General features: G+C 37.1%; 1 protein-coding gene across 1 annotated transcript in view; it reads left to right on the top strand.

Annotated features, from left to right (window-relative positions):
- The window catches only part of SRBD1 (S1 RNA binding domain 1), a 125,710-nt gene that overhangs the window by 60,740 nt on the left and 45,350 nt on the right, over nt 1-19,620 (top strand). Inside the window, exons 17-18 of the mRNA XM_082302351.1 lie at nt 1,716-1,807; nt 15,319-15,401. Coding sequence (XP_082158477.1) covers nt 1,716-1,807; nt 15,319-15,401 — 175 coding nt within the window. The remainder of the gene's footprint in view (nt 1-1,715; nt 1,808-15,318; nt 15,402-19,620) is intronic.

The raw sequence follows: 19,620 nt of genomic DNA, 5'->3' as shown, positions 1-19,620 counted from the left end.
TTTTTTGGAAGTGGTATCCAGAAAGGGAGCACTTGCTAGATGCTCCCTTTATAAAGTGTGAACAGGTTAAGAAATACATTCTGCTGCATTGTTCTTTAAATTACTCAGAGAAATCAGTTTTATGAGTCTTCTGTCAACATCTTTATGTTCAGCAATTAGGTTTTTGTGATACGATCTTATTTCTGAGCGCTGTGATGGGAATGTTTTATGAATGTCATTTATCGTGAAGGAGTGCTCATAATACTGAATCTTTTTAAAAGACCATGTAAATAGTTTCATTTTCTCTTGCCCAGTTCACCTGGTCAAGGATTTTTTTGCTCTGTTAAATTGGTTGTTTGAATGTGTCTGGAGTTACACTAATTCTGAAGAGAGCAGGATTTTATTCTCTGTATTTATTGAGAGATTCAGTCTGTCTGTACTATTGAAATGTTCTTTAGAGTTTTGGGTAACTATAAAATCGGACTTGTGTGTAGAGCACTCCACCAAATTCCAGTTTTAACTGGGGAAGAGGGGAATCTGTAAAGAAATTCTTTACCTTATGTATTTGCATTTTACACTGTTTACTGGAGCATTGAATGGGAATATATTTTACCTCTGAGCTTTTCTCCAGCTTTTTCTAAAGGGAGGAGTTTCTAAGTATCAGTTTCTTTATTTAAAAGGTTGACCTAGTAAATGTTCTTAAAAGGAAAATTTATAGTCCAATTTTAAAACAGTATAAAGCAAAGTTATGGTTTTTTTGCTGAAAGGTCTGTTTCTTAAGGACTGTGGTTTCTCGCCTTATGGCAAAGATTAGGTTATTCTGAAAGTGGAATAGTAAAAGTAAAAATAGTTCTGAAACTGATAGTATTAACCTCCAGTGCAGTAGCTGTATGATGCCATAATTATCAACCTGAAATTCCAGTTCTGTTGAAGTTATTTGAAGAAATATACTGTTGATTCAGTGGTGGCAGAATTTCACAGCTGAAAATAAACTTACGCTGCGAATACTTGATTGCAGTTTTCTCTTGAGTGGAGCTAGAGCACTTGAGGGGTTTTTAATTATGTGTTTGATTTGAATTGCTGAGTTTATCATCATTACTGAATGAGTTTGAGGTGTATGGTAGATACATGAACTGTAGTTTAAGTTCCTGAAGACAGGCAGTCTGTTTTTCTTTGAGGATGGCAGTGAGAGCTGGGAGAAGACGGTATTGAATGCTGCTGAGAAGGGAGCTGCAGCTCTGTGGCTCAGTCTGTGTCAAGTTGGGGCTTTTTGAGTGCTTTAGGGCAGCTGGCTTTTGTGTGTGCACGCTCATGGCTTGGATTCATGTAATAGTTGAATGTTAGACTTTAGAACGTAGGTGTTTTTAATGAAATCGTCAGGTACGTTTTGTTTTGTTTATGGAAGCTGGTTTGCCTATTTACTTCTGGTAACACTTGTTTCTTGTATTCATTTTCTCTCCTCTTGTAAGCATTGAGACAGGGACTGATATCATGTGCAGTGTGTATTTATAATAAGGCCAGAATTGATAAAGAATGAATGTTGCAGGTCAGGGAGGGGTGTTTTGGCTTAAATGGAGATATTTTTCTTTGTACTGTCTTACTTTTGTAAGTATTTGGTTTATTCAAAACATGAGGCTTTAAATAAAATCTGAATATTCACTTAAGTCACTTCCAAAGTCTTTCACTTGTGTTGTTCAGTTGTGTGCTGTTTTACAATTTGCCATTTTATTTTTCAGCATTGTCAGTGAAGCAGGAGCATCAATCTACAGTGTCAGTCCAGAAGCATGTAAGGAAATGCCAGACCTAGACCCTAACCTAAGAAGTGCAGGTATGAAGAGTATTTAATTTTATCGCATTTCAACATGGAACTCAAGTCTCAGTTCTCAGACTGTTTTGTTTGTATTATTAAATAAAATAATAGTCAAAAGTAGACAAAAGGTTTGGATATTTTGTTTCTAAACTTTAATTCTTTTGTCATTTCACCTTTGAAGTCCTAGGCATGCAAATGAGTGAGATCATCTTCTACTAACTCCTGTAATGTAAAGATCCTTGTGGATGTAGCCCTTCAACAGGCTGGTACAGGAGAATTTATGGGGATGAATATAACCAATGAATTGCATAAACTTCCACAGTTGCACCATGTCCATGCCCACAGGGGCTTGACCTTCCCTCTTCTCTGTGTGTACATAAATATCTCTAGTAATAAACCATTCAAGGGCTAGAAAAACAATGTAAAACTAGAACAGATCATTTTAAGGTGTGTATTTGTTGTGTTCACTGGGGTCTTCATGTAGCTGAATAGAGTTTTCAAGAAATACCGTTTAGGTTTTGTTTTTAAAAAGTTATCTACTTCAGCATAAATGTCACTGAGGTATAACACAGCAATTAGAAATGTGCAAGTGTTGCCACTATTATAATTTTCAGTGTTTGGGTCTGATAATTTTCAGAGTAGTCTTTAAAGATCAAATTCCTACCAGCTCTGTCCGTGTCCAAGTTCTACTCGTGGATTTGTTTTATTCGGAGACAACTGTAAGGGAGCTTTGAGGTTATTTTTGTATTACTTCACTTATGTATTTTTAATTGTGTATCTTACTGTATTTGTTTTTATCTGCCTCAGGGGTTTTTTTGTTCTTAGTTTTTCTGCAGTTTGCTGTCATACTCAATCAAATACAGCATACTGGAAAATGCAGCAGCACTCATATATAAAACTTTTCCAGTCAAAATTATAATGTTCTTAAATTTAATGTTTTTCTAGCAGGTTACTGGCCTGGAAATCCTTTGGAGGGTATAGATCAGCAGAAAAGAATTCTGACATGGTATTCAGGGGTAAAACTTTATAGAATTCCCCATGTTTCCCTTTCCTCTTATTTCCACAAAGGGGAAAGTGTTAATTCAATGTTTCAAGTGAATGTTTTTATAGGAATATTCTTGGAATGTCTGTATCAGCCCCTCCATTTGCAGGAGAGGTTTCCAGCTTCTTTTTGCTTGAAACTCTTTTCCCTGCCCATGAACAGACTCCGTGGTGATTGTTTCTTCCCTGGGCCACAAAGGATTTAAATGTGTCATGGTATGGCCACAGCAAATATTAGGCATGTGACATTTCTGTATTTGTGACAGATAGCACTAGCTTTCCCTTGGGCCAAAGTTTTTTATGGTGCAGATGTATTAAATGTAGGTTTAAAGTTGCTGTAAATGAACAAAAAACACTGAAAAGGAGGAAATCTAATTATTAACATTATGCCTTTCCAGATGTACAGGTTTTTCATTTTCTCCAAAACTAATTTTTCAACATTTCAGACACTTTTATTTAGTGTTGTGCATCAAATACAGTAAATTAAAATCCAATTTTTAGTAGACAATCAATTTCAGTATTAATTACCTAGAGTTCATAATTGCTTCATTGTTACTAGGATTTTCTTCGGGCTTAATTTAAGTGCTGTTGCATCTGGTTTTAAAAGCATCAGCAATTTTAACATGCCACAGCAGTACCACAGAGTGGATAGAAATTGAAAAAGAGTAGGATAGAAATTGAAAAATAATTGCCTAGTTTCATGCATGTTGGCTATTACGAAACTGACAGCTAGAACTATGTTACAATCAGGGTATTCTAGAAGTCTTAGGCTTTCTTCATTACATCTTCTGGTGTCAATTTGTAATTAGCTGTGCTAAAGCTGTGGATGTCTTCGTAAAGTTGAATGTAAAAATGGGACATAACATTAGAGGGAAACGTTAACTGATGTTTGAGGTTTTTGCAGACTTCTTTCTTGACTAGCTTACTTGTGTAGTTTCAATTTTCCTTTAATTTGCAGCAAACAGAAAAGTGACATTGTGTCAAAACTGACTTGCTTTTTATTTTAATTGTTGTGTTACATCATGTCAGATTCTGTGCTTACATGATAGCATTTAGTACATTAAAGGAAGCTGACAGCTGCATGATGAAGTGTGACATTTATAGTTAAAATAAAAGGTACAACTGACGTGAGATATTTGTGATCTTAACGCTGTTTGCCACTTTAACATTTTTCTCAACAAAACTTTATAGAAGGCTTTTTGAATTACACAGATAGGCCTATGTTTGTGCATTGGGTACCTAAATATAAAATATTAAATAATACATGTGAGGATACTTTCTCATCTTGTGATATGATCTCTGTAATATTTGCAGCGGTGTTTAGCAACTGTTTCTAGTCAGTTTTTGCTTTATACAGCGAAATAGAAGATATCAATCCTGATAGAAAAATTAGCTTAATAATTTCTCCTTGGCTGAGTGTTCTGTGTAGGGGGAAGACCAGCAACCTTCAGCATTTCTTGGGGGTGCTAATTAAAGGTATTAGTTAATCCAAGGACTCAGCTGGATTTTTTTTTTTCCCTTTGAGCTGTCTTTGAAGGTCGTGGATGACATGAGTTTGTAATAAATGATTGAGAAAGATCTCTTTTTAAACCAATGGTGTATATACAAACTATAGAGGAAAGTCTTTATAGTCATCCATACAGCACTTTGAGCCAAAATTGCACTTGCTTGGAAGAAAAAAAAACCAAAAAAACCTTTTCTTAAAGAGTTTGCTGTTGTCTACAGTACAGAGAAGGAAATAGGGTCGCTCCAACTTTAGAATTGTCCTGAATATTTTATGAAAGTGCAGGAGCTGCTGTTCTGCTACTCCAGTTCCTAGAAAATCTTGTGGTCTGGGGCTCAGCTAAGTACATAGTAAAGAACTTGATGAAACCTAGTTACTTGTGTTTGAGTAGAGTGAGAAGGTATATATCTCCTTCTGACAGTCATTGTAGGATTAATGAGCAGAACAGCTATTTCTCAGCCTCACAGAATTAGGAGATAAGAAGCTTATAGGCCAGAGCAATAAAAGGATTTCCTACTTGATAGGCTGAGGAAGTTCAGCTGCAGCAGATTAGGAGAGTTCTGCCTAGAGAGCAAGCCACTGGAGTTCAGTAATGGGGGGTTTTGGATGAACCTGTGATAGGATTGCAGTCTGACAGAGAATGGAGTGCAAGGCTTCCGTGAATTCTCCTTCTCAAAAGCTGTGCCTAAGGACACACTTAAGATTTGGGGTGGGAGGTTTTGTAGGGATGAATGGACACCATTAAAAGAGTACTTTGCAAGCTGGAAATGTTGATCACCTTTGTGAAGTTTATTAATATGTGCTCTACCAAGGCTCTGTGACTGCCAGCTCTGAGGTTGTATTGAGGTATTGGTAATGAGGGAGCTGTGAGTCTGGGTGGATGACTACAGTTCTATTTCTGTCCTGGCATGTGTCCTCTGGCCACCCTCTTGAAACATTTAACTACTTTTTAAAAAAAAAAAAAAAGAGCTGTCCAATTCTTTTTTTTTTTTTTTTTTTGGTTGTTCTGTTCATTTGTTGGGAGTTTTCCTTTTTTTTTTTTTTTTTTTTAATTTTATTTTATTTATTTTCTGACCTAGCATCACTACACCACTTCATGTTTAACCTTTGGTTAGTTTTTATTCATGACAGCTTCCAGTAAGAGTTCTGCACTTGAACTTGCCTGTAAAATCTCCTGGATTGCTCTGGCTCTCTGTGATTGAGATTTACTTTTGCCTTTTTTCAGTGCAAAGCTTGGATGCGATTTTCCCTTAGAAGCAGTTGTAAGTAACAGTTTACTGGGCATGGTACTTTGCCTTGCAAGTTTAACAGTAATTCACTTGCCGTTAGTTACCTTTCATTGCCAGAGCACATGAGATGACTGTCTTGGTGTGGTGTTCTTTGTAGAAGAAAAAAACCTTAAACTCAGTGGTGACAGGCATTCCTCCATCCGACAGATGAGCTTTGTGACAATCAGTGCCAGCCTGGGTTTGGTTGCTGTCACTGGGCCCTGTGAACCCTGGAATTCAGTGATTTTCCAAAGGTTGATATCTTCTTTGCTTTATTTCCATCCTTTCCTATATAGTTTTGCCTGAGGTTTTGTTTTGTTGTGCAGAGCCTGTATTCCTAATAAAAATAAGTTTTATGGGATAAGAAATGCAGGATGTCAGCATAGGTGTAAACACATACACACTTACAGGCTTTCTAGTTTTTTCTCTCAGTGCTTCTCCACTTCTCCACTTCCTTGTTGCAAATGCTGGTTGGCTTGGGCAAGTTTGTCTAGACAAAGTGGGAAGACTGTGAGGAACAGGTGAAGTATATAGGAAGTGTAAGCACATATAGCTCATGTTGAAGGATTGTCACACAGAAAAGTGGAATTTATGTACTTTCTGGATGCCTGAAAAGTTCTTAAGATATGGTCAGCTGGTGGAGGTTTTGTTGTCCTTAGAAGTTTGATCATATGCTACCTGCAAGCTTTACATGTCCTTAGAATAAGTACCAATTGTTTGACTTGTGGTCACAGTAGAATTTTTTTCTTCTGCTGCCTCTCTACCTCTTCGATACCATAATGAAATGAATGTTGCTTAATAACTAAGAATCAGAGGAAACTGATGCATTCTAGTGAAACAGTGGCCTGATGGAAGGGAATTGAGATGAGGAAGTAGTCATGCCAGGTATTTACTCTGGTTTCAATGTACACTCAGTTATATAAATGACAAATGTCTTCATTTCATTAAATTGATGAATTACCTTTCCTTTTGAGATGACTGCTCCAACAAATAAGCAATTTTTTCTTTCTTTCACTACTTAAACAAAATAAAAGGGGGAAGAAAGGGGCTGTTTTATAGACACCATGTTTGTGTAACCACTTGTTAGAAGAGATCTCATGCTAAGCCTCTCTGTTTTATTTTCATACCTTATACAATCATACACACTTGGTTTTTAGTTTGCAATTCTGTGTCCAGATGCTGAAAGAAGAGCAACATACCTGGGCTTGTCCAATGCAACAGCTCCAAGAAAGGAGCTCAAGAATGCGCATTTTCCTCTTGGATGTGAATAACTAGGGCTCTGTCAAGGCTACATACAAGGAAAGCAACAAAGGTAGATAAAATATTCCCTAGAGTGACTCTGTTTTAAGATTTGGAAAACTAACAGGGCGAGCATGTGTGCTGCTGCATGCACAGGTATGATCCAGTAAGGAAACTGTGTTGTTTCTAAGGGATGTTTTCTGAGGATAAAGAAGAATCTGAGAGAGCCAAAGGTCACACAGCACAGCTTGCCTTAGCATTGTCAAATCCCATCTGCTTGTCTCCTCTCCACAGGGCAGAACACGTTGCATTATTGTATGCTCAAAGTTCAGCACACCACTTGCACTTTTCCTTGCAAAAGAAAGCCTTGTAGGCTTTGAGGGCTTGTTAGGACTTTCAGACTGTTATGCTACAGGGTTTCATTCCCTGAGGTCCTGTTAGAGACATAGAGTTCAGAGCTGTCATACTGGCCAGCAAGTAGAAGGTAGAGATTGGAAAAAATGTAATTTCTTTTGACTTTATCTTAAGGAAAGTAAAACAATTTGATGATTAGATGTGTGGGACATAGTGCCTGGATGTCTACTTGAGCTAATTTCTTCATCTTCTTGAAAGAGCACTGCTCCCCTTTGGCTACTCAGGAGAGAAGGTCATTTTTCAAAAACTTTATTGTTTTATTTAGTCCTACGGTTAAACCATTCACACTGCTGTCGAAGTGGAAGCTTTCTTCTACAGCTAGTTGGGGAGAATTGGTGAAAGTTCCACAACCGTTCAGAAGAGAAAGTAAGCACTGAATTCTTATGCATTAAAACATTTTGTCAGCGTAATGTTTAGTTGGGTTGTGTGCAATTAGAGCATTGTATTTCATCTTATCAATCATATTTCATCTTCCATCTGTTGTATTCTGTAGCATTTAAAAATGAGTTTAATTTTGGAAGGATAGAGAACAGAGAACCGCACTGTGATGACGAACGTTCAGTGGTTAGAAGCAAAAAGGTGGTGAACAGCAGTAAGATGTTAAAGATAGAAAATGTTAATGATAGTAATATTAATAAACTAAAACAATAGTAATAGCAATATTTAATTATTAATTAATAATAATAATAATTAGTAATAGGAGCAAGAGAATCTTGTTACTTGTCTCCCCATAGGACCCGGTTCCTACTTATGAGCAGAAGCTCATCTCAAGGTGTGGGCTAGGCTCTACAGTTTAAACAGAAATTATAGGGAATCTGTGGGTTCTGTAGGAAACCAAAAACCTAACTGCAGATAGTTTGGAAATGACTGAGCCTCTCCCAGTTGGGCATGAACATGTGCCTGCACCAGGATATTGAGAAATAGAAAAATGGGCTTGAATTGCCCCAAACCACTAGCACAAGCCTGATATAACAGATGTTAGGGATGTTTGTAGTCTTCTTGTAGTTTTCTTGTTGTTCTAGACAAGAATCTAATGTTTTCTAATCTGTATAATCATTAACATCCTGCCTACTGGCACTGTATTTCCTCTGAAGCTGTAGAGCTCAAGAGTGGATGGGAGTAGAGGAATTTGATAATCTGCTACCTGCAAGCTTTACATGCTCTGTTCAAGCTGCTTCCCCTTGCATAAAGGAGCTATGAGAAGCATTCACTTCCCCCCCTTCAGGTGTAATTCTGTGCACGTGCTGTGTCTGTGTGTTTCCTTTTGAAGGCTTTGTTACTTCCTTGAAGCGTGGAGCTAGAGGCATGACCAGTACCAGGATGCTCTTCAATTCAAGGAGTTTTGCTTTCCTCTTAATACTGGGATTTGATGTGTTACTTGCCAGAGCTGATTGTCTTATTACAGGCATAGGAGAGAACATTCTGGTCACTTACAAAAGGTTAATATTTGTTGTTGACACAAATGACTAATTCTTCTAAGATACAGTTGACTAGCTCTTGTAAGATTAGAACTCCGACTAATTTTTTACTTTAAGTAGTAACAGTAATCAATGGCATAGTGATGCGTTTAGGATCAGCAGTGTGAATGGGAAAAGGATATTGATGATATCTACCTTTTATGCTGAACAGATAGGGAAAGTTTTTTTCTGAGTTTATACCAATATTGTGAGAGTAACTCATTCATGTGACAGAAAAATCACATCAGGCTTCCATTAAATGATTATATGTCCCCTATCTCATCTTGGATAAAAATGGATACTATTCTGTGATACAGAAATTACTAATGCTTGAGAAAAGTGTTTTTGAGAGTGTCTCTAAGAAAAAATACTGACTTGAAAAAGCTGAATTGTAATATTCACTTGTTGAGGTTTTTTCTTTAAATGTATATCTAACTTTCTTGTTGTATTCAGCCCATCTCTTTTAAAGATTATTTTTTTGTAATAAATAAGTAGAATATTGTCATTCATTATTTCATTAATCTTAGGCAAATAACAGATTATCAGTTTTATGGAGTTAAAAGTAAACTAAAATGTAACCTTTTTAAAACAAAAACCTGCTCACTTGCTACAGAAGAGCTTTGGATGAAATGCAGCTGTTGAACAGTTGCTTAAAATAAATTGCATACTTTAAACCCACCAAGAAGATATATGAGGATTCAAAACTGTGTCACAAATCCTGACCTACTGAGAAAGAATGCTTAATGAAAAGACTACTGTACGTTTCACTGTATCCTTTGCAAGGAGGGTGAAATTCAGGTCAACAGGATAGAAAGCTTCCAGGACTCAGGAAACCTGAACAATCGATCACTGAGTAAACATTATTGCAGATACTTATGGAGAGTAATTGATCTTGAACACAATAATAGGCTTTATAAAAGGATTTAAAAAGTTGTAATGTTTCCATATCTACTCTGGTATGATATATTGACAGTAATTACATATGCATTTGTGACTTAGTCCCTGATTACCTTAATATATTATTTTTTTATTTCAGTGACATTGTGGTTTCAACCCAGACTTTTAAGGTGTGAAGGTTAATTTAAAATACGAGGGTGGATGAGTTACTTGGATGTTATAGTAGCATGTCTCAGCAAGAACGAAATACTGAGGTTTTGTAACAAAGGTACAGAATGTTCTCATATGTGACAAAATTGAACTAATCATAGCTTAGTAGCTTGTGGTTGCCATATATTTATCTGTAAAGCATTTGTAAAGCTATCTGCTGCCTTTACATCTGGAAGCTTCACATTTTTTCAAAGCACAAAACAAATGCTCCCACTCATGGGGGTAGCTATTATGTCACAGTTATTGACTGGGACACATTTTTATCCATATGTGAAGATGTTTTTAAAAGGAGGAATGCCATCATCCTGGACTTTTGGCCCAAAGTGTTTTTCTGCTTTCAGTGGTAAGCAACATTTGAATGCCACTGTAACTGAAAGAAATTGAAATTTCTTTGTTCTTCTATCCATAAGCATTCCTCATTTTCACTCTTTCCTTATCTAAGCCATTAAGGTCTTGCTTTATGGTGTGGCTCTTACATAAAGCAATGCAAAAGGAGAACATTTCAATTTGCAATCGTCTGTACACAGAAGTTGACAGCCTGCCCCCGAAGTGGGCACAATACTTGAAACCATAATAAATTTCATCTAGTTGACAAGGTTTCCAGCTGCCCTTGCACCCTAAATACTCTGCATGTTGGATTTGGGTCTCAGTGATTGCTTTAAACCTGTTCCATTACTGAAGTGAGGCAGGTAGCCAAAGAAGTTAGTACTAATTCTGTTTTTTTTTTTAAGGCTAGCAGCTGAGCTGACATGGCCACTGTATAGATACTGTAGAGAAGGAGTAAGGCTGCTGTGTTGTTTTGGCCCTTCACTGTTGAGTGTGGAAAGTTTTTTCCATCTTTAGTCTGAAAAAATTTAGCCTGAAAACTATTATCAGTATTCCTGAGTGAAAACTCTCCTTTCTGATCTGTGTGAAAAACACTACAGCTTGCTGTAGAAAGAACTAGAGAAACAACATTATGTGATGTATGTTTGAAGAAAATAGTCTTAATTTTAAATTTCTCCATTTGAAATTAGTGATTTGATCTTTAAGACAGGAGTAGCCACATAATTAGATATGTTTGCAAGTTCATGAGGGCATATCTGCTTATTAGCCATAAGGAAACAAAACATTTTAATGTAATTCCTTACTTTCTATGAAGATCAGACACAGAGATTGGCATGAGTTGTGCAAGCAACTCTTATGGAGGCTTTTTGCCCACCACAATGGCATCTTTGTCACTCACACACAAATAAACTTTACTGTCTGCTGGGTTTGTCTTGTCAAATAACCAAAGTATGGAGTGAATTGAGACTACCAAGCAGTTAAACTGCTTTGTTAAGGAAATGGCAAAATATGTCCTATCTAAAGACAAGGCAGGATTACAGTAAATATGCTTGCTGTAATCTTCTTTATTTCTCATTGAACTTGGATGTGAAGTACATCTACATAGAAGTCAGAGGGCCACCTAGACCATTCTGTCCCTCCAAGTGTTAACATTTTACATGAATTTTTTGAAAGGCAGCACAGTATGTTACTGCCTTTCCAAGTGTTACAATAATACTTTCATCTTAATTCACAACTCCAAGCTTTGCATTTATTGAGTGTGCAAGTCTTGTAGTAATTTTCTAATAGAGGGTCATGCCATCTTAATACTCTGTTTAATATTGATTAGGGTTTTTTTTTCATATTTTACTTAGACTAGCATATTTTAATAAAGGCATCTCTCAAACATTTCATGTTTGGCCATGCTGGTAACTTTTGAGAAATATGATTTTCTGGTTTTGCCCTTCATGCTGTAATATAATTTATTCTGGTTTTGTTTGGGCAAAAATGAATACCCCAATATCTACAGAAGTAAGAATACATTACCTGTTTCATTGTTAGTCTTCAAAAAATGCATGATTTCTGAAATGTACCCAATGTAAAATAGTTGAAAAACAAATTTTGTAGTCTTGATTTAATTTTGAAGAAGAAAATGCCAGACCATCAGGTTTTACGGTCTCTGCTCCCTGGTAGTAGGCCTTGCACTTCTGCAGAGCCCTCATGATTTCAGTAATACTCTGCTTGTGTTGCGAGAGTCCAGCCACTTGGATCAACTGGCCAGGGTGGAGCCTCTTTGCCCCCCCAAAAAATCCATCTATTGCAGTGTGCAAGTACTCCAGCAAAAAATAAATGGGTTTGCCTGTACAAGAGGCTGTAGATGCTAATCTTGACTAAGTTCCTGCCTACCAAGAATGTGGACAACTCTTACATTTTCCCTACTGTGCTGTCTTTTATTTATTAATTGGAGAAGTTCTGGAGTGAAATTGCAGCTTTAGTGGGAATTAGGCAGGTCAGCTATCCTGCTGCTATTGACTGTAGGAGCTGCATCCCTTAATCTGTAACTGACTGTTAGCTGATCTTCCTGCTTCGATATTGTAACTATTAGGCCTGATCCAGGAAAGCACTTAAATGTCTGTGTAACTTTATGCGTGTGAATAGTTTTGCTGGTTCCGGTGGGAATTCCGACATGCATCTGTGCTGAAGTGCTTTGCTGGATCAGGTCCTACGCCTCCACTGGAAGCCTCCTAGGGATATGACAGCATTGTCAACCAAGTTAATATGACAAAGAGAGTCATCTTTTAAAATTTCAAAAATTTTACTTTTTAATTGAAGGTTCCCAAGGGAAGGTTGTGCTTGGAAAATTCCTGTATCAACCTATCCATGTAGTTGTCTGTTTTTAAAAGACATAATGAAAGGAGATGTGGACAGTGAGAGGTATTTGCTCTCAGCTTATCTAAACTATAACTTTTGAAATGTGTTTTGCTGTTAGGTAGAACTAAAAGAAAATTCTCTAAAACACTGTATAGGTATTAAAGAAGCTGAGTTTAAGGAGATTTGCTGAAGGACAAACGTAGTCTCTATGCATAGGCATCAGTGCATTCAGAAGAAATACATCGTTGTAAGTGTTTCTTGGTTTGGATCAATACTACTTTCATTGGTGTTTTGTTTCACTTTTGTTTGTTAGGTGGTGGGTGACTAGTATTTCAAAGTAATTAATATGAATTATTGTTACAGGAAAGCATTTCTGCAGTGAGCTATACTTGTGTAAGTGATAACTGGTGTACTTACACTGATTACCCCTTTGTGGGCTATTTTTTGACAAGAAGGCATACGTGATTGTCTTTGAATTCAGAACTTCTCTATCAGAGAAGCTGGCATATCAGATGTCACCAGCACAGTGCTTTCTGAGCCTAGCTAGCAAACTGCCTTTGTCAGCATGTTAAAATGGATATTAAAGGATATGAAAAGTCTTGCCTGACCGAGCAGTGAACTTCACGTTAACTGTGCATTTAGCAGTGCAAATCTTTAGAAGTGAAGTCTCTAGTGCAGCATTTAATTGATAAACTTTGCAGTTGTGGTTTGAGGAGCCTGCATATCTCTGGCTTCAAGTACAAATGTTTAGTGAAGTCTTTTTCTGAAATGCTGTGAAGCCTTTAACAGTAGTGATGGTTGCTGTTTAAATTAGGCTGTAAGGATGATTAAGGACTGGGGCACCTTTCATACAAGGAAAAACAAAGAAAACTGGAAATGTTCAGCTTGGAGGAGACTCAGGGGGATCTTACAGAGGAGAGTAAGTATCTGATGGGATGCAATGAAGAAGAGAGCAGCAGACTCTTCTCAGTAGTGCCCAGTTAGGACAAGAGGCAATGGGCCCAGACTGGAACAGAGCAAATTCAATCTGGACACAAGAAAACATTTACTTACTGTCAGGGTGGCCCAACACTGGAATGGATTGACCAGACAGGTTGTGAAGTCTCCACCGAGCTGGACATGATGTGGGGCAACCTGCTGTAACACCCCTCTGTCAGCAGGGGTGTTAGACAAGGCAGCCTGTGTTCTCCAGAGGTGTGTCCAACCTAAACACTTCTGCGAATTAATACATTACTTCTGTGATCCGGTAAAGGGGCTTATAGATTATTTTATATATATGGGAATTATAACCATGCTCATGTTTTCATACACGTGTGTGTATGTGTGAAATCAGCTGGTGAACACTGGAGATACTTCCAGTATTCCTGTTTAAACACTGTGTGTGATGTTGACCAAACCACTGTGCATATATATATATATATATATATATATATTTACTCCTGACTCCTGTCTGTTCTTCCTCTAACCCTGTCCTGATTTGCTTAAAAATGTAAAACACTCTTGAAATGACTAGTGCCCTGTGGGGTTGATTCTGGACATAGCTATTAAAGACCCACAGCTTTCTTTGGTCCCTGTTCTCTTACTTTTGCACAAGTGTGTGTGGTATGAAAAAACAGCCTTGGCAACAAGGTCTGGCACTGTTATGTTTGTCTTTTCCTTTATTTTTTGGAGGGGTTTGTTTGGTTGTTTTTAAATTTTTTTGAGTCGGGATGTTTTTGCTTGGTTGTTTTTTTTTATTTTGGGTTTTGTTTCTTTTGGGATTCTTGGGGTTTAGGGTTTTAATTGTTTGTTTGCTTTTTTTTTTACAGATTTTTGGTTCTTATTTGGAAGGATTTTTGGAATATGTCTAAACACTTTTGTTCTTCATTGGTGTTTACTTTGCTACGTAGAATGAATGTTCTATGAGCTGCTAAACCAGCTAACATGTTTTGTTTTAACTCAGGAGAAAAGAAAAGTTTATAAATGTAATATTGAGAGATAGAACTCTTCTAGTTTCATATATGTGGGAAGGAACACAGTTGCAAATACTGAATGCAACCCAATATCTGCAGAATCAGACCAAGTTTGTGATTTGACATTTGGAAATATACTTTTTCTTCTGAGATTTTTGTAAGCAAATGATTTATCAGTAAATACAGCCTTCAAAAATGCAGTCTTGATTCAACATTTGGATTTAGAAGACCACAGATTATTCTTGTATGCTCTTAATGGCATTTGAAATGTTGGAAATTGCTTTTGGTTTTCTAAATGTAATTATAAGGGTGACAGATTGCAAATTGATATGTTTTGGTGTGCAGCTTAGATTAGTAAAGTCCAAGAACTGGATGAATTAGATAAATATGTAAGTATCTGATACATACCTTAGGGAATACTGTATTAGATAAATAAGTCTGTGAACAGATACTCTGTTACTTTGTAAAATGTTTATTTGTTTCTACATATCTGTGACTTCAGGTTAAAGGTTCTTACAGAGTTTAATGTTAAATGTTGCATATGCATTTAGTATGGATACAAGGAGAAAATATAGTGTACACAGTTTTATTTATTAACTGTGGCTCAGAAAAACTTTTTAAACATGATTACAGTTTGAAATGTTCTTAGGTCTTTGCAGGAGTTATTCAAATAAAAAGTTTGATTGATGTACATGTGATGTCCTTATCTAACAATGACAAAGGATCCTGCTATATTATTGATTATTTCCAGGTTAAAAAAAGTTAAGTGCATAGAAGATGTAAAAAAACCCAAAACACCTGAGCAAAAGCAATTACATGATTCAGGTTTGTCAGATAAAACTGATAGCTGTTTTCTAATTCTGTTTTTCAGTTTCCATAGCTAGACGTGTCCAGGACCCATTAGCTGAGCTAGTGAAAATTGAGCCCAAACACATAGGAGTTGGAATGTATCAGGTAAGATAATACGTATCATTTAATCTAAGTAATGTGTCACGATGTAGAGCAACACCAAAATGCTGCTTTATAATTGTCAACTAGTTATGTCTCCTTTAAAAGACATTTCCAGAGTTGATGGAATGGTAATAAATATCTAAAAGTCATAAACTGCCTTTTTTTTTAATCTCTACTTTTCATGATTGTGATTGAGACTCTGAAATGGCTGTAGCCAGATGTATAGTCTATTAAATACATCGAATCAGACAGGTAACCTGATCTGTAAAGCTTTCTCTTTTTCTGTATTGTTACAGCAATGGGGTTTTAGCTCTTTGTGTAAAATACAATGAGATATTGATCCTCCATTTAGAAGCCATTAATTTGAACTATTAGGCACATTCCTTCTTAGAAGTTTGTAATAAAAGGGCTTGTTTTGGAGTTTTTCTTTTACTAAAGCTGAATTGGAAAATGTTTGACAATTGTGATTTTTATACATTTTTGTAGGTTATTTCTGAGAAGTAACTTTTACTTTCCAAGTTTCTTTACAAAGAGCATTATGTTAAGAAGTGGTACATAAGTTATTGTCGTTTTATAGCATACTGGCATCGATTCAGGAAAGCATTTTATGCATGTGCTTAAGTCCCACCAAATAAAGAAGCAAAAAAAAAAATTATCCAGAAAATATGGCATGTGCTTTTCTCTGTATTTTTGAAACTATAGAATGTGAGTAAATTTGAAAGCCTGCAGCAGCAGAATTCAGAACAGAAAGCATAGAACTGTCTGGATCTGTTCTTTCAGTTAAGCTCTTGAGAGTTAGTGGGGTAGAATGCAATTAACAGCCTAGAATCCCTTGCTGCCACTGATAAAGGTGGCATGACAAAGAAAAGGTGTTACGAAAAACTTCCAAGAAATGTATATTCTGTTTTGTTTGTACAGAACTGAGGTCAACATTTTAGTTGGTTAAGGTAGAATTCAGAACTGCTTTTGTTAGTCCTACTTGTATTGCCACAGACAGTAAAACTTACTGATGTTGCTTGCTAACTGCAAACTTATTTATTGGTAAACCTAACTTAAATAATCTTTTGGTATTAATTATACCATGATTTTTGAGGGAAATTATATTGAAGGGCTGACACACCATACATTTCTTTAACATATGTATCCAGATTTCAGTAAAAAATGTGCGTTAATGGTGGCAGCTGTAAATATGGGTGTGGTCACCTGGTAAAAAGAAGAGCTTCAGTCTGAAGTGTAGTTGGTTTTCTTACTTATGGGGACCCAGGGCTTTTATTTATAACAGTAGCAGTGATATGTTGAAACAAAAATAATGAAAATTATACAGATTTTTGTTCATACTTACTTTAAGGGAAGAAGTAGTTAAAAAAAACCCCTTGAAATGCTATGTCAACATTTAGCGAAGTTGGTTGATTTTTTTAAAAACAATATTTTAAAAAAATCCATTCCAAGATGGAATATTTTACTCTTTGCAGTATACTGTGAATTCTTAAGTACTAGGAACTTGCATTGCTGTGTCTAGAAGCTATTGATTTAAATGCACACCATCTCCTGTGGCCCACGTGGACATTGTACCAGCATTCATCTAAAGCAAAATGATGTGGAATTGGTGGTGGTCATATGGTTTTGGGAGCATTTTACTATGAGATGAATGTTGCAGTGAACAACATTGCAGCAGGTCACTGCAGTCTCAGAAACTGAAGCTGGTGTCATTTACTTTTCAGTGACTGAAAGTAAGGTAAGTACCATGTTCCTGGCCTTTCTAGAGAAGCTTCTTGATCCCACTACAGGTGTGTTGCGAGTAAATGCCCAACTGTGTTGTTTTTGTCCAAACTGGTTGTATGAAAAATTTCAGAGAAATAATTCCTAGAACCTTAGGATAGAGGCAGACCTCAAATATTTTTCATTCCCAGCTATCTGCATTCTTAAGTCGTCATGGTTTGAATAAATCTCTGAGGTAGATACACATCCTGTTGGAATTAAGAATCACCACAGAAGCAACAGTGTGTGTGTTCAAAGATACATAAATTTCTCAAGTACTAGATCTTTATGTGACATTATTGAAGGCAAATTTGCACTCTTGAAAACAAAGTCAGAAGATCTGCTGCCCTTTGGGCATGACAGCTGTCTGGTGGCACAGGAAGGGAATGGGAGGAGAAAAAGAATGAAGCTTTTCTATTTTGTCTTCCTTTAGAGAGACGCTTGCTGGTGTCTCAGAGGACAGTCACGGAAAAAGCTGTTGTGTTGTACAGGGAGTCCCAGGGTAATGGCTGATATAATCCCTCAGATGAAGAGTATTTCAAGTACAGAATTTTATAATATCCAAGGCAACTTTAAAGGTTTTATTACTTTTTAATTTATAATCTAATTGCTGGCTGTAGCTTTTTATTAATTTCTGTGTTGAAATATGCAGTGCACAGTCTAGATCAGAAATACAGCAGGCTTTTCACAGAGGTGGTTGCTTTCTTAGCCTATTGTAACTCTAAACCTAGCATTTAAATATGACCTTTCCTTTCCTAAACACCCTGAAATTGATATTTAAGAATCTGACAAATCCAGGTTTTGGCATTCTTGTCCTGAAAGAGGGACAGTGATTAGTCTGTCAGCAATTAGGCAGAGGCAGGCTGAGACTGTGCTGCTGCCCATGACCATGGAAGCTGTGTAGCACGAGCAGCATGGTGGTTTCTCAAGGGATGGTTGCATGCTCACTGTGTGCTGATCAAAGTGGGAACTCCCTGAAGGGATGATCCTGCCTTTTCTGTTGCTCCTACCCAAGTGCCCCAGTCTTTTTGTGGTGTTGGTAATGGCTACATGATGTCCTGGGCTGGCATAAGAGAGGGGCAGCAATGCACAGCTTGCGGGGGCGTGGAGCTGGGGCTGCTGCCTTCACAGGAGCCTTCCTGACTTGGGACATGGCCTCTCTGTCAGGTTAGGATAGCCAGAGCTCCCAAATGACTCTACTTGAAGGGCAGGGTCAGAGACAGTAATTTCTGTCTTTTCTCAGAGGCTGAAGTGAGAGACTGGTGAAGCAGAATCTGCCTGATGAAGTCTGTAGCTTTTGTAATGTGACTGTGGTACAGGAACATTGTGTGTTCAGTGAGTGACCCACTTGGGCAGGACCTGCTCTGCTGCTCAGCAATGATAGCAATGCTACAGGAAAGTGAAGTGGTTGTGTGCTAAATCTGCTGCTCACAACATGAGCTCGCTCAAAATCTATAGAATGTGTGCCACACGAAGAGATCTGAGTGAACGGGCTGCATCTTCTCTAGTTGCTACTTCCTTGGGATTTTGGATCCCTCCCATCTGGTCTCTTGGTACTTCATGTGCAAGTTTGTGAGAATATTGGTGTTCTCTCGCTTTTCTAATGCAAGTTTTCCGAGCAAATCTGCTCGTCTGGGTGTGGATACTTTGGATATGGATTTGCAAGTTTCCAAGTAGCAGGAGATCTGTGTAAATTGAGTCCCATCAGCTGGGAATTGTTTACTTACTTTAGATGAAAAAAAAATTGAAACTTGAACTTGGCCACCTGCTTTGATTCTCATTTCAATTTATGATTCTGAGTTTGTGCACTGCCAAGAAAATCAGGTTTGTCAGAGAAAAATAAACAGGCCCCAGATCTCCTAACAGGTATTTCCTTAAACAAAGAGAAGCACAACCTGATTTATTAGGGCTTCTCTCAGACTAAATTCCAGTTGCCTGAAGGTCCTTGTCTTCCTTCATCTTTATCTCATTAGGAAAATTGTTCTTTCCTCCCAGACAGGAACCTAGCCAAAATTAATTTATCACCTTCAGGCCATATTACTATGATTTCTTCTGTAGTTGAACATGAAGATGATGCCCAGATTCTGCCTGATACAGAATATATTTGCCTTATCACCTCCTCATGCCGATTCAAAGCTAAATTTCTGTCCAGGGAGAAGTAGTTAGTGGCTCAAGACTTTGTTATGCTGTACACTGAATTTTGGCGATGAATTGCCATGCAGTTGTAATGGTCTTGGAAGACACAGATAAGAGCTGAGAACAAAGCTGCTTCACAAAGACTGATTAGGGAATTGAATTTCAGAGCAAAGAAAATGAATGAGAAGACAAAAAAATCCTTACTCTCAAATAAAAACCCAGCTTTTCAGAGGTGAGCAAAGCAGCACTAGCATAAACTTTCTCTCCATCAGTTCATCATAGTAAAGAGGGGAATTAAATTAATATATTTTTTAAAAGTAAAAACCTT

Source organism: Coloeus monedula, assembly GCF_965178545.1.
Source record: "Coloeus monedula genome assembly, chromosome: 2".
NCBI lineage: Eukaryota > Metazoa > Chordata > Aves > Passeriformes > Corvidae > Coloeus > Coloeus monedula.
The sequence above is the reverse complement of the archived record's forward strand: the minus strand, read 5'-3'. Positions and strand labels throughout refer to the sequence as shown.